Below are 16,456 nucleotides of genomic sequence, written 5' to 3' on the forward strand. Positions count from 1 at the left end.
ACAGAAAACAGACGGGTAATAACAACGACACTCGACGCCTGATGGCCTGAAAGCAACACACTTCGTCAATCCGATATTACAATGAGCCTGTGTTCATTAAGGGAACAAGTGATTCTTTCTGGACACGTTAGGAGGAACGATAGATACCCTTTGCAATGTCCACTGACATAGAATTTGGCATTTCACCATAGAATAACATCCTCTTAGCAGACAGCAGAAACTTCTAGGGACAACTTTAGTCGTTATTATCGCCTACAGCAATGTCTTCTATAATTGCTGAAGCACTCGCTCATGTCATATTGAGTATTGATTGAGCTACTAGTGAACATCACTGTCACTTCAGCGATTTCAAATATCCCGTAAACTGTTTATTAGGGCACAAATCAACTATGTGTTTAAGTTTGAGACACACTGAGCCCCCTCCAAAGAAATGAGATCCTCAAGGGAGCGTTTTAAAGGCATGAGAAAAATGACGGGTTGCATATGTGTCAAACTTTGTTAATTCGATCAACACATTTCTCATGATTGGTTGATTTCTTTTCGTTAGATATGTTTTCTTTTGTGCTGCACAATCGTAAGAAAAATTTATGATAAAGATAATCCGTACTCAGCCTGTGCTGGCACAAGATTGAAGAGAATTGTGTCCAGTTTAAACTTCATCACCTAAAACGCATGTAGTAAAATTATGATAAATTAATCTGTTATAAAGCTGTTGACCCGGAATAAAAATAGCCGGTTAAATATTATATCGGCATATATTATTTACGTGTTTATTTAAGTCATAAGCTTGTTTTTTTTTAATACCTGCCATCAACAGTGATGAGGATGATGAGGATAATAGGTAATCGAAAACTCAAAACAGTGTTTCCGATTATGGCATAGTTGTCGAAGTTTATGCAGCGACAATTGAAACGCAAACATTCTGTCATCTATGTAACAGCATTTTGTTGTCTCCGTCAATCCTTCAACTTGAAAATTTTGCGTGCTTTGAAATCAACGTTTCCCTTTGATAGCATTAACGATCTCACAATTCACCTCCATGCGAAATCATTGTTAAAATCTGCAGCTACGTTCTAGCCTGCCCAACCCCTTCATCACTATCAGCATCGTCTTCGGTTCATCTTCGAAGAAAAACCATTCCACTAAGTTTGCCCTTTGCCCCAAGTGTTTTCTGTATGTTTTATATTTTTAGTTTTTAGCGTCGGTGTAACGGCCAGACCCTTTCGCCTTAGATCGCTAGCCACCAATTCGCTAGCCAACCAGCCGCGATCCGTCCTCATCACCAGTGCAACTGTCAACCTGAACAGCTATGAGCTAGTACAATTCCTTCACAAGCACTTATCAGATTTTTGGTCTCTAGGGCCATATAGCGTCAACGTATGGTTAAATCAGTGCTGCTATCCCAGTACGTGTCTGCCGTTGCCGATGCTGCTGGATCGGCTCTTCGTCGTAGTCATTATCGTGATCGTAATTGTCTGCTGCCATTTGTGTTTCTCTATCTGCCATGGCTATGTCATAGCTGCTAACGCAAATGAGCTTCCTTTGGCCAAAGAGTCAGTCTAAGGGGGGCACAGCCGTTGATGAGGGTGTTGATGATTTCTCGTTTTTCAGCGATTCTGCTTTTTGCTAAAAGGTGACCATTTTTTTCTTTAGTGCCCTATACAACCGGAATAATCAAAACGTGCTACGCTATAGAATGGCACAAAAAGATAGCGTTCTCTGCTGACGCAACGATCCAAGCCAGGAGTGAGCTAGAATAGGATAAGGAAAAACATGAATCCAATACTTCACATATACTGTAAGTGTTGAAGTAAGTCAAACTAAGCCTATAGTATATATCCTTATTTTATAACAAGGCAGTAGTGAAAAGCGCTACCACTTCGTGACCGTTGTGCAATAAGCACCCGTAGGTTTCTATATTAGCGGCCTATAGCAACTTTAATTCTACACTCTAATCTATATACCATAAATATATTAGAAATATTTATAGCTTCCTACGAATAATCTGCAGCTCGACGAAAATCTTCATCTGCCAGCATAGTCTTTGAGTAGCCTATCTCATTAGGCTTAGTGTAGCTCACAGTATTGAAGCACTGATCCATCTATAGAACCATATCTCGTAAGAAACTCAGTTGCATCTGACATTATTGAACGAACAACGCCCGCTAAATAGTTTTCATTATGGTGATGTTGATGATTGTTGGTATGAGGATGTATGAATGTATATTTATTAGGTCTTTGGACGGGTTGCGGCACAGATAGCTCGAGGCACACACAAAAAAGGGAACAAAAACAGTCCTTCGCCACACGGAGGGATAGTTAGACACATGTTAGTCGACCTTGCTTTCGGTGCCAGTTGATGGCGAGCGAGTCCATCCGCATCCCTTTGTGACGTCTGTACAATTACGGCAAGCCGTCTCGAACCGCAAAGGCAGCGTCAGCAATATCAGTTTAGCGCCATTCTCAAGCCGACGTCATTGCTCTGTTTCGCTTCGCTTGCCAAAGAAGCTTACGGCTAAGCGGTCATCCACCTGTCGGTCATGTCGATTTGCAACTGTGTCCACGCGGACAGAGCAGACAATAATTGAATCGAGTTAAATAAGGTTCGTTAGGAATCTCAGTTGACCTAGAATGATCTGGCAGTGTTTTCTTTTGTATTAAATATAGATACAAATAAAAGGACAACGATTAACACAAGCGGCAACAACGGCAATGCCTGCACAGAAACCTCTCACAAAGCGATTTAAACTACTGTAACCGCCGATGAAGGCCGAACGCAGGATCAACTTCTTAAGCAATGCTGACCTTTTCAGAAAATTATAACCCGCGGTAGTAGACCGATAGCGTCAACGTTTTGAGCAATGAAAACAACTGAAACAAAGTTAAACTAGAAATATCAAATTCGAACAATGATATTGAATACTCCTGGTACAAAACCGCGATCATACACTTCCTTGAAAAAAAAAGACAGGCCAGCTGTCGGTCGTTGCCACTGTAAGATAACTGTGTGCATCAGAGCATTATTATTATTATTATTATGACGTATTATAGAAGATTTCAATGAACATCATTCAGAAATCATTTAAACATGCTGATGCCGTAGAGCTGTTGCTATAGAAGCACACCGTTTCCATTCATTGATTGTTGTGTCCTCGCCATTATCTACTCTTGGTTGGACAGTCGAAGCTTTCGTGGGAAGTGATACGTAATATTTAAACAAAACGATGGTCACGTATTAACAAAAAAAATAAAATAAAAAAAGCAATGGAATCAATTTTTTTTCTTTCTTTCTTTCTTTCTTATAATTTCTGAATGCAGCAATCTTAGTTTTTTCCTTTGATACTTTACCACAAAAATGTAATTATCTCGTCGAGTACACGTTTAAAGAATGCATTTACCTTTTTCACAAAAATGCATTATATAATGTTTAGCTCACTTACAATGCCATAACAAAATTCGGCTTCCTGCCGTGTCGCTTATTATTCTCCAATTTACATAATATAAACGAGTCTCTACAGAGATGTTGCGGGTTAAACAAAGGGGCCCCCTCCTTTATGGTTTCCCTCTTGCCCTTGGCCCAGTGTTTCCAAATATGGCATTGTGTATTTAAGTGAATAAACAGATAATAGGTAAAAAAAAAAAAAAAAGAGAGAGAACTGCAACAAATGCTTAAAAGAATCTTCATGAAATTTATTCGGATGGGGGGCAAAACAAAAGCTATAAATAGACGAACAAGGGCCAGCATAATACACGGGGATACCATAAAAAAGCAAATATATCTGACCTAATATAAAATATCGTCTGCTTTACATTCTCCAAAACGGACCGGTTGTGCCTAACTATGAGTAAATCGTTTGCCTGAGATTTTCTCTACTGTGGAAAGCCATACTACCTACTAATAGCGCAAAGTTCTCCTTCAAAGAGGACTGCTTACCTCACTCACAGATAAATCACCTCATTTTCGCGTGTTTCTTTTTAGCTGCCGTATTGTTTACTTCCCTTCTACCTGCCACTTCATTGATGGTATACTGGAACGGCAGTGCTCTAGCATTTCAAATACTAACACCTCAACGCCACTCGAGGCCTAGGTATTAGACCTTTCGATGTTGTCGCATAGCCTCTTGTTCAAAATGAATGAGTCATGACGAAACAGCGTTCGCTAAAATTAGAACTATCTGCCAGTACTTTATTATTTTCATAGGAATAGCCAAATGATATCTCAAAGGGAAAGCAGCTCTCTCCACAGGGTCGGTAGCCAATCGTTTATAAATGTGGAGATTGTTCAAAAAAAGGTATTCCTCTTTTATGTATCACGAGGTCACGTGACTGGTATATCTCTTGCAACTATTAAGGTACCTTTGCGAAGTAACTCTTAAACTATTCATGGAAACATCTGTGGTGAAATCACCAATAGGTGAAGGCGCACACATGATAGAGACGGAGATATAAAGATACCAGGATCGATACTGGCCTACTCGGTACATTAAAATCCTCTGTGGATCCGAAAAATAGTTATAAAAATCTTCGTAACCCTAAGATTGCCACTCCGTTCAGTCCAACGGTCTCTTTAAGTTATTCAAAAGCGAGTGAAGCGACTACCACCCCTACCTAGACTAAGTGCACAATAGCCCCTGTACAATTTTGTATTCACATAACAGATATCATATATAGGTGCATAAGGGAAATTTAGAGTGGCCGTTTTAAAAGGCTCTTTAAATAACGTTAGACCAATGCCATCAGACAATACGCGATGAGCAGGCTACTTTTAACTCGAACTCATTTTCCAAAAACGCCAATAAATTCTTAAACACACAGCATTTACAAAACGAGTATCACTTTTACCGTCTGGTACTGATCAAATTCGAATCAATAAAGATAGGGTCACTACCCGTATCTCTAATTAAGTAATTACTTAATTAAGTAGTCGTAATAGCAGTATTACCGCTATTACTGAATAGGGCAAAAACCAGAAAGTGGCTGAAAAATAGGTAGCAGGACCGTTTTATCATCCGATATCATAAGGCGAGACAATGACCCAACATCATTTGGTAATTTCTGCCGAAAATGTTTTGCATGTGCACCGATTCCAGCTGTTCGATGACTAGTTCTGCTGGCTTTTCGCTCTTATTGTGTCACCATTGCCGACTATTATGCATAGATTGAACATATAAAAACAATTCAATAGTCAGACTGTGGCTCTAAAGATCCTTTCAATATCCGCACTTTTCTTCTTCTTCGTAGCTTTCAGTCTTCTCGTAGTTGTTGTTGTTGTTTGAGCAGCGGCGAGCCTTAAGCGGAGTAAGCAGCAATGGTATTTTTTTGTAGCAGGGGTTATAGTAGAAAACTGTAGCCATATTTTTAATGTTCTATAACCCGTTGCTGTAAAACGGCGTTGGTGGGACGAGTGGTGGGAACATCCGCCACGCATCGATAACGAAGACAACAAAGGCCAACTGTACAGTCGCTGATCAGCGTAGGTAAGGTCGGTGGCCCGAATCGGGCAGCAGCAGTTTCCCATTGGCCACCTTTGCGGGCGGACGATCTTTTGCGTGTAGATCTAAGTGCTATCGCATGAAAGCGCTTCTACTAGTGAACGTATGGTGATGGTGGCGGAGGTTTAGCGACGGGGCAAGCCAGACAGAGGGACGAGATTCCCTTGAAGCCCTTGAAGCTGAAATTGCTATCGTTCGATATAGCCAGTGGTACTGCAAACAAACAATGCGCAAGGTCTCTGTATGGCGAATGAAAAATGACAACTTTTAAGTTCCAAGTGCGGAGAGAAAATCATTGATCATCGTAAAGAGACAAAGGGTTACGTACTATAGGACGGCGTTTTGGCTTATTGTTGTAAACTACCTTCGCGGTAATTGAGATGTTTGGAAAATAATTTTATTTTTCAAAGTCGCATGGTCGCTCACCCTCCTAAACACAACAACTGTCGCAATAAATTAACTAATTCAATTGTTCGCCCCTTTCATTCGCTGGTGATTATTACTATACGGTTTTGGCTTGTTCATACTCCTTGCGGATGTCCATTGATGCTCATATTGTGTGTGTACACGTTTCTTTCAACATTTGGTTCGGCCTACTTAACTAAGCTGGACGTGCTTATCACTGTCTGCGTTTATAGTAACATCAGTTCTTGCTTATAGATCGCATTTGGCGCCCTTGTATCCAGTGGACTACATCAATCTGCGATTAACCTTTACAACCCAGCGAGTTCTGTGCCAACCTAGGAGATCCACTGTGCGACCTCCGATATCTCTATGATGGCAGAACGTTTCAACGGTGGTCCAGTTATCAGTCAGTCAGTCAGTCCTGGTAACCGAGAGCATTCCATTGAAGTTACCATAACCTTTCACTTACACCCGCTCAGATCGCAAAGGGTGCGATTTGCGGAATACTTAGCACATCTATATATAGGTGTTCGACAGGTTATCGCTAACGCCAAGTCTGTCTGTCCGTATAGAAAATAAACATGAGAACAGTAACTCTGCTGTATGAATACTGACGGATTGTTCCTTCATTCAAAATGAATGGATCAACATTAAACGTGTTCAATTTGTTCATTAAAGTTGACTTTGAATATATATATATATGTTTTTACGATATGTTGGCCGAACTTGCTTCAGTTTAATTAGCCAGACTAATATGACTTCAGTCATGATCACGTTACTCGTCACGAAACAACAGTGGACCATTTTTCGTTATTGTCAAAAATAAAATAACCAGTCTTATCAATGTAGCCGAATCGACATCGCTGATTTATAAATCTTATAGCTGAATGCAAGAAACCAACTGATCTGACATAGAAAATAACGTTGACGATTGTCGGATGACTAGCCGAAGCCCATCCTGTAAGAAAACCAATCTCATAATCTAGCATCAAACCATGCCGGCAACCCAACAAACAGTTCATCAAAGTGTTCTGGCGAAACCCAGTTGATAAAAATAATTTATCGTGGAAGTTGTCATTTTTTAGATGCCCCTATTTTGGTCATAGGCAGGTCGGCCACAATCGGCTTGCTATGACGTAGCTGCAGCGGTTTGCAGTAGTTAATGTAAACTCGCGATCGTGGTTACTCACTGATTACAGTGACATGTACCTTTGAATACACGGTTCAACAGATTTACCTGTGTGTTACTGTATTACAGGAGAAGCCCGTCGTCTTATGCCATCCAGACGCGGGGCTACCCTACGATGGCCATGGATATTTCGGGTTAGTTATTACAAGTGGGTAGGCGCCCTGTACGACAAATACAAGTGACAAATAAGTAGGCATTATTTGGTGGTGCAAGTGTCTGCTTATACCGGGAATCCCGATTCGAAATAATCACCAACAATAGCTCAGATGTTGAAATACGTTAGCAAAATGAATAACGTTTAATCCTCGAGCTGAATATCTTTAATGTATATTCAATTAATGATTGTAGGTCGGGTAGAAGCATTTTTAAAGATTTGGTGCTATTTACCAGCTGGTCGCCAGCAAGTCAACGTTCGGCAAAGAAGAGGAAAATCAGATTCATTACAGTAACTTCATTAAAACCACCAAGACACCATTTAAAGCCGAACAAACATAAAAACAATAATACCATACACACATTGCCATATGGGGCTAAGTAAGGAAAGAAGGCCAATTGATCAGTGCAAAGGTAGTGGTCGTTTACAAGAAACATGCCTTCAGACGACGATAATAGTGTCGCGTGTCGTGTGTATCAAGTCGTATATGCTCACTTTTTTCTCGCTCTACGTACGTTCGTTCGTCAAAAAAAGTCTTCGCATCCTCCGCTCTTCGTAGCGCAGCAGAACAGCAACACAACCTCTGCAGACAAAAAATCAACCGAAAATATTCGGATATATATATATACATTTGTAGAAGTAGAGACAGCTCAATGGGGATAATAGAATGGTAGAAGTCGTAGTGTGTTTTTTCCGTTTCGGTCTGCCGAACCGTTGTTATTGTTGTCAACCCAATCCACGGCCGGTGAATGGCGTTGCTGTTGATAGCCAAGCTACAATATCGAGTGGTCACGTAGCCAAAATCGGCACGTATCCGACCCAGCGGCGACCGCTACGACACCAGCAAAGCAAAGAGATTGTGCTTTAGTTTAATAGTAGCAATAATAATAACGTGCGCGTGTTTAAAGGCGGGGCTCGCCCTCCGGGTGCGATCCACTCTGAGCGTGACTTTCGCTACTATACTATTACCTTTTTATACATTTTGACACTAATAAATAGTATATTTCTGACACCTTCGATTTTAGACGTTGGCCTTGAATGTCGTATTGACCGGAGCATTGGTTTAGGTGAAATTGTTATTGGCCATTTTCGCTCGAAAATATTGACTTTGTGCTTCAAGACGCATTATCGCAGCGTTAGCCAGCTCGTCGAAAGCGATTAGTACTAGTTGGTATCAAGAACAAACTCCTAACGTTAACCTTAGCTGGCATTTAAAGTTCAACACAGACTCACTTTAGCTAATAGGTATATGCTTTACTTAGCGAGCGTTTTTTTTTTACTCCTAGCAAAAACGCATCACATTACGCCGATACTAATTTTTTTGAATTATCGCATTTTATTACGGGAAAAATGTGCCAAATAATTTTGATGAAAATGTCCCCATAAACGCCTATAAAAACTCATTTACAAAGGCGCCAAGAAGGCCAAAATCAAAAATGGACCTCATTACTGGACAGACGGACGTTACCAGCTTGAATACGTGCATTGGATGATATAGATAAACACGCGGAGGTATACAAATACGCATATACACTTTTCGTCTTGTTGAATTATAGTAATAATTGCGGGTTCCTTTTTTCGGCCAAGTATTGGGTTGTGTGGCCACGATGGCTGCTGCTGCTGCTGCTGCTGCTGCTGCCGCCGCCGCCGCTGCCGCTGCCGCTGCCATAATGATAATAACAGTTGACAACGTAAAACCAAGTCTATCCATAACAATGGACAATGATGGGCTAAGCGAGAAGGCGAAACAGTTGCCGGACTGACTGACTGACTGACTGACTGTTCCACAAGTGATGGTTGGCTAGCTACCCACGGGTCGGTTGTTCCTGCTCCTTCAGTTGATGGTTTGGCAACTGTTGTCGCCGTTGCTTCTTTTCTACGCTATGCTGCTGTTATCCAAACAATGAATTCGCTTCATTCCCAACCCTCAGCAACACTTCTCACGGGGATCCACAACTGCCGAACGTCATACCGCTAAGAAGCAGCCACCTCCAATGGATAGTGGGACGAATAAAATACAAGATAAGTTTCCGATAAAGTCACGAAGTTCCGAAAACTTGCGCGGTGCTTTTATTTTTCTTGCCCGTGACACCCATTACTAGGTGTTCGTATTACACCAAATCTTAGCTACAGTTTATGACTAAATGAAGAATCACCCTTAACAACTCTACAGTTGAGAAGCTGTCAACAAAATTGGTATAGTTAATCGTACCGATCGAGGTCGATAAAGCCTGTAATGTCGCATTTAACCACTAAAACTGCTTTTTTCGGGATAAAAAAAAAGTTCACGATGTAGTGCAATGTTTAAATGCATGCAACTTCTCTATAAATCGACTTTTTTGTAGTCCTTAGAAAAGATCTCAACAGGTTCATCACATATCGTTACCCATTCTGTGGCCACCCACCCCTTCTGCCAGCCCAAGGGGAATAAGCCTTCTGATAAGCATAAAATTTGTCCCTACAGTTTTCGTTACGAGTTACTTACTGTCAAAATACTATTTTCTCTTAGACACCAGTGCTTCATATACAGTGGACTTCTTCTTCACTTACTTAGTCACTTACTCAGCACACCAGGTAGACAGCAGGGAAAAAGATCCATGCGAGCCTATCCATTTAGATAGGCTCGCTTATTCTATCTTTTCGTCTTAGCTATCATCATCATCTTCTTCTTCTTCATCATCATCATCATCATTGGCTTCTTTTTCTCTGCATAGCAAAGTGCAGAGCTTGACCAGCCAGTCGTCCTTTTTGCTTGGCATCCGTTATCCGCATCCGGCTACCTAAGTTATATCAAAACTATTGGAAAACGTGGTAAAAAGGTGGCAGTGGTTGACAGCCAAGGATTGGCAAGCCTACTGCGGCTATGCTCGTTGCTGTTGCTGTTGCTGCTGGCACTGCAGCGGTACCAGCAGATTCTCTTGCCTGTTAGTTCAGTGTAGCGGTAACGCCTTGAACGCAGTCTTCATTCCCCCCGACTACCATTCGAGCCTGGACATCCGCTGGTGGCGGAGGGCAGGAAGGGGGTTGGGAGAAAATAGTCGCATTGCAGGGCTCCCTTGTCATCAGCCCTGTAGCTGACCTCCTGTTCTGCCCTATCTATTGCGTGTCCGTGTTTCTTCCTTCTCTCTTGTAACCTTTTTCACCAATTCGAGCTACCCGACGGTATGTTGCCTGCAGCCGAGCGCTGTGCAACTTTCTATAGGTTTAAGTCAATAACGGACCTCTCACGACCGCACGGAGCTTCGCACAGACATATAAATACGCGATTCATTGAACAAATCTTGTGCCCCTTATTAAAGAACATACAATTTGTGATCAATCTTAACAGCAACAGAACTCGTGACATTCAACTAGCTAGCTAGCATTCGCTTAAGAGACGTGTCTTTAGGCATCTGCATCGTATTTAGTCATATCCGTGCGTGTGCCTCTGTGCGCGACACCCAATTTTACAAAACGAAACGACATTAAAAGCAGCAGCGATGCCGCACAACAACCCCCTACTACGCCTTTAACTTCGTGGTTTTCTAGTTCGCATCACCACCGAGAGCTAACAACAATTCTTACTAGCCTACAGACAGAGCTATACGTGTATATACTTAGATATTTATCAACGGAGTTAGGATCTGAACGTCAATTGCAGTTGAACACGACGCTACACGTAAATAATGAAATAATCATAATAACAACAGTCGCGGGAGCTGGTTGAATTTACTAGCATTCAATCGGTTGGCGCTAGCTGTGACGCCGGTAGATGCTGTTCTGCGGAGCAGCTTCGGCGGCACTTAATCACGATGTTTCAAAAGGGTATCAAAGACTCTTGGTGTTGCTGTAGACGGCATCGCGGCACAACTTGCCACTCGTCTGCCTTCCAGCGAACCGGGCCTCATATGCAAAACTGGCGCCGCTGGCCGCTGTTCCCGTTGGATTACGCAGTCATCATTCAGTCAGCGAAACCGGAACTCACACACTAGCATTTTCACGACTTTCGATCATCACCAGTTACGATAGGCTTAGGCAAAGTCACTGGTACCAACTACCGATTACCAATGCTTAGTGATGATGCCGAGGTATGAATGCCGATCACGCATGTCGCTAACGATCCTTCAGTACGGTTCTCTAGTTCGTCTTTTCCGAAATTGCGTATTTTCTGCCACTCGTATTGGTTATCGTATTCTCTTATGATGGCCACTGTTAAACAAACAGAATACAAATATGTATGTACCTACACATGACTCAAGAGTCACAGCGTCGAGCAGTGCCGCACAAACCCCTATTGAAACCTATCGCACTAGAGCCTGACGGCGAGAGCCGGATACGTTTAAAACGTTTTTCTTTGCAGTGAAAAAGATAGCTACAGCAAATTGCGGTACAATACACGAATAGACGACGAAGCCATCAATGAGATTCCAGCTAGGATATCGTACAAGTTATTGACCTGGAGATTTTAGCAGCTGTTCTGTCGACAAAATTTATATTGAATAGATTCACTATCTAGACTAGATGTAGTATATAGGCTAAATACATCGTTTCACAAACCGTTATTCGGCATCGTCCGTCGCGATAACTATAGTGACACCGAGGACAAACGAAGTATAATTACGGTACTGAGCTGTTCATTTTCTACAAAGACACTAAGTTTCAATACTTGAAGCGAATGGCTGACTGATCCGTGACAACACTGGCAGCGCTGTGATAGACAAGTACATCACCTCGGACAGCAAGTGGTACAGCATATAATTACACAAGTATTGTACAATCATATGATGATTCTCCTGTTCAAATACAAACGTCTATGTCTTACAGTGTCCTAAACCGGTATCACTTAATTCGATATAACGTTATAGCGATACGACTTGGTTCAAACGACTTTCAAATTTGGAGGTCAGTACACAAGGCTGTAGGTACTCGGACCAATTCGCTTCCCGCTGTTAAATTAATAGCCGAAAATCAACCAGAGACCACCAGGCATCAACGTTGCGAGCATTTTTAGTTATGACCAGTTCCAATAGTCTCAAAGTAAAAAATATCATAGTCGAAGAAACTATGGAAAGAGAAGCCTAATCAACTCTGCACGCTCGTAATCAGAACAAAAGTTTTTACCACAGAACTTAGCTATAAGTTTGTACTCCAATGATGGCCATTTTTAGCTGCAATAGCATTTTCAACAACTCGTATTCATCCGCCATTGAGGTCGAAGAACTGCTTAGGCTAAATACGACGCGTACTTTGGAGCTAAGAATAACGCTAAAGGGAAGCTGGGTCAAGTTTAAGGATGGTATTTTCAACCGAACGAACGCACTCCACTCATCGAGGAGCACTATGAAGAAGGATGATACATAAACCTACATCTTTCGATAACGAAGTCTTCACAGTACACGGACAAAATATTCTGGGCTAATTTTGCAGTTTTTTTTAATTTAGAAATGAAACTTGTGTCGAAGACGCCGTTTCTACCACCCGACATGCAAACCTTTCGAGTCCGAATGTAAAATAATACGTAAATGTTTTTTTATTTGTAAAACCGATGACAATATTCCTATAGAGCATTCGATCGGCATGAAAAACAAGCGGAAAAAATACGCAACAAACACACGTGGGCTTCACTAAATAGGTAAGACATGGAAGAATGTGCCGACTTCTACTCAAAACTACTTCATCTTGAAGCCGAACTATATTTGCTCTGCATACACGCCTAGTGTCCATAAGAACTCGTCAGGTAACCAGCAGACCCTTTTGCCCTGATACAAAGGATCCACACCGTTTCACTTTCTTTTCATGGCGTGTTCCAATTTCTCCTTAAACAAATAAGTATGCCAATAACCAAGTAAAAGTGCTGATAGTGGACCTACATACAGAACAGTCGTTGGGATACAAAAAAAAATGTTCAGGCGATTAATGTCGAATATAAAAAAAGCAGTGAACTTTTTAATAATCATAATAATTCACTTAATCAGAATTAATCAACAAAGCTTTTGTAAAAAAAGGTTACAACCTGATTTTAGATCTCTATCGAATGGACGAAAATGTTCACCTCATTATTTGTCGTCCTACCCAGAACAGAACCTTGGTAAAATACTTTTTGCCAAAGTACATGGTTAGCTCAGAATAACTCAGAACGTCTTAGAAAATACATATTGGAGCCATTACGCTGTAATCGGCAAAAAAACCTCGCTCGATCCATTTTTTCCATAGAAGGTATGTCAACTCAATGTTTATACTCAGAAAGAAGCTTGTCACTGCCCGACATCTATCACCTACGTGCAATGCACGCAAAGTCTTATTATATTGTTTGCTTCGATATTCGATACAATCGATACATCGTCTTATGGGGCTCTGGGAGATCGTCCTCGCTGCTTTGCAAGTTATGTTTTTTATATTTCGCGTGCACATCATAGGGTATTTTTAGTTGTCGTTTCCATCCCGTACTTCGACTCAAAATGAAGCCAAGCAAGATGAATAGTGATTTCCGATCGGAAATCACTTGTATCCCTTTTTGAATATTTCCTGTTTGATGACGCTGTTACGTGCCATCGTCCAGTTAATATCAAGCGTACATTATGCTATGCGGCTTGACACGACGGCGGTGGCGGTGATTGTTCGATTTATTAAGCGACGTCAGAACGTCATTTCGCATAAGTAAATAAACACCTTTCCAAGCCCCATTTCTCCCCTTCCATTCTAAGCTTATCACACTGCTGTCCCCTTTAACGTCGTCCCTTCCGTAAGACGGACAGCGACAAAGGCGACCATGAGAAAGCAAAATACGCTAGGCACCTCCAGAGATTTGACCCCCAGTCTCTTCGCGCCCATAAGGATATGCACACCGTATTCAATATCTTGATGCTAAAGAAAAACAGACAGATAGCGAAATTGGCCCGAATGTGTGTATATATGCTGTTCTAAACAAACGGTACACAAATAGCCTTCGTCACTAATTATAATAATAACATAGCAATAAGCAGATGACGTTTGGCCACACATGATAATGAACCGACATGAATTTCAATGAATTGATTTCGAATATACAAAAAGCAGTGAACTTTTTAATAATCATAATAATTCACTTGATCAGAATTAATCAACAAAGCGTTTGTAAAAAAAAGGGCATAGGGAAATTCAATCAATGCCACATTTGTCAGCGCTGTCAAATCACAATTTTTGTTTATTTTAGAAATCAGTGTTGCAGCATAAAAAATTCAGCAGACGATTTTGCAGCCAAACGTCAAAGCCAAAGAAAGAAAATTCGTCACACTGAGTCTTGACGAAAAAAAGTTTTTTTAAACGAAATGTTCTTCGCGCAGTCACGATAGGGCAAATAAAAATGCACGTTAGGCGGAATAGAGCATCCGATGTGTAAAGTAATAGCTTTATGTACGGACGCTCGATGTAACTTTGTCAGAACTGTACATATACTTTGTTGCTTTGACAGGATGACAACAATTGTCTGAGTGATTTTTTTTTATTCAATGCGCTTAACTTTAATGTTTGATTATTGGCTTGCAGTTGCAAAATAATGAAATAGGAACATAGGAATCAGGCCAAGTGAGCTTGCACTCTTTTGTCATGCTGAACCTATAATAGCGGTAGGCTAGGTCGAGCTCTCATTCATACGTAGTACTAACCAGACGGCTATTGTTCCAAAGTACTTCATTTTATCGGGTACTTTCGTATGCCTTCGGTAGGATTGTCGTCGTAGTGTATCCACTTTATGCCGAGTGTCACTGACCAATTCCAAACACCGCCAACCAAGGGACGAAATAGCAATGTGTTACCTTTCTAATCGATTGCCGATTTCCACCACCGGCTAATTTGCACTGTGGTCTGTGAGATAGGTAATACTATTATTATTACAGCAGTAGACACTTGCAAGCTGCGGACGCTGATGGACGAGTGCAAGCGTTACAGCTTCAACGATATCAAAAACAAACCTTCCATGTTGTTGTGCTTAGGCATGACGTGATACAGCTTATAAGTGACAAACTTCACCACTAACACACATCGGAATCTGCAGGTAAAGCCACGAACATCTTAGCCTTGTCCTGTGTTCGAAATGTTCAATGATTCCACGCTTCGGTAAACAGAACTAGATCAGGCCAGATTCGACTGAGCTATTGTGCTCCGCTGAAGTCGCACACCAGAAGCGGTCGAAACACATTACACTCGGATTCCTGAATCGGTGACTGTTGTTCTTGTCGGCGTCGTTAAACAAAGGGTATGCGTCTACGACTCGATAACGGCGCTTGATTGATTTATCCACAGTGCCAAGAGCGGCGAAAGGAACAAACAACGCCCACGAGCTGGAGAAGATAAACGAAGATGAAAATCCGAAATCTCTGATAGCTCCTGCCAGACCTGCTTTCGGCCAGACAGAAAACCTCCTCCCTCTAGCGCACGGAGAACATGAACGGCACCCAAATTGCGATAGACATTTCAGTCGACCCGACACACCGCAGAACTAAACCATAAAAGAGATTCGTTTACTCGACCCTAGAGAGTTCGTATTCAAGCTCGCTTGTTCGCTTTGATGGCGCGGGCGCTGCGACGTTTACGTTGATGCAGCACCGACGCCTCCGCTAATCGATGCTAACACCAGCCGCCGTACGGACCACACCACGGCCAAAACACGCAACGACCCGGAGTTGGTCGCCCGCTTGTACATCAGGCAAGTTGTCACTCCGACTGAAGGCTAGTTAGATAACGCTTGTGCTGCCCGCCATGCCAGATGATGGAAAGGGCAACAGTAGCTCTGCTGCTTCTCGTGAGAGAGGGAACAACGCCATTATAGCAATGGAGCTCAACAACAATAATAATGCTCCCTAAAGCAACAACAACGACGACGACGACGACGACGACGACGACTAGTGCTATCGCGGAAACAACAGCAGGAATAACGGTAACACGCTGCAACCGGACTACGTAGACGGGCTAATCAACCTAGCTGGTTGAGGAACAGATGAAGACTGGAACAAGCCGGCTAATAGTTGTAATTAGCTCTTGAATTTGGATGCAAGTCAATCATGTCGATTCCCACATAAACCGTCATCGCTAAATGTATCGACGATTTTTTTACAGATTTGTGACGAAACGCTACTTTTTATCTCGTTGCCCGCATAAAATTAATCCACAGATGATACGTGACAATGCCCATCTTGCCGTGTGGTATACGTATACAAGCCTATTTACAGGTCCAATTGTGAATAGATGCCCTCAGCTGAT

General features: G+C 41.8%; 1 protein-coding gene and 2 long non-coding RNA genes across 4 annotated transcripts in view; 1 reads left to right on the forward strand and 2 right to left on the reverse strand.

Annotated features, from left to right (window-relative positions):
• LOC111253544 (uncharacterized) overlaps nt 1–15,932 on the reverse strand; it is a 34,185-nt gene extending 18,253 nt beyond the window's left edge. The window contains exon 1 of one of the 2 annotated variants that reach the window (XM_022813101.2): nt 14,863–15,932. In XM_022813101.2, the coding sequence (XP_022668836.1) occupies nt 14,863–14,891 (29 nt within the window). In that variant the 5' untranslated portion in view covers nt 14,892–15,932. The remainder of the gene's footprint in view (nt 1–14,862) is intronic. The other variant, XM_022813091.2, reaches the window with a different exon arrangement.
• On the reverse strand, nt 737–5,320 carry LOC147758240 (uncharacterized). Its single transcript, XR_015324922.1, has 2 exons — nt 3,935–5,320; nt 737–2,554 (listed from the first exon to the last, which is right to left on the reverse strand). It is a non-coding gene; the product is annotated as an uncharacterized LOC147758240 (long non-coding RNA).
• Nucleotides 5,721–6,511, forward strand: LOC147758241 (uncharacterized). The gene is made up of 2 exons (XR_015324926.1): nt 5,721–5,863; nt 6,153–6,511. It is a non-coding gene; the product is annotated as an uncharacterized LOC147758241 (long non-coding RNA).
• Nucleotides 15,933–16,456: the final 524 nt, after the last annotated feature.

This window comes from Varroa destructor, unplaced genomic scaffold (assembly GCF_002443255.2).
Source record: "Varroa destructor unplaced genomic scaffold, Vdes_3.0 BEIS01000001.1, whole genome shotgun sequence".
In the NCBI taxonomy this organism is placed as follows: domain Eukaryota; kingdom Metazoa; phylum Arthropoda; class Arachnida; order Mesostigmata; family Varroidae; genus Varroa; species Varroa destructor.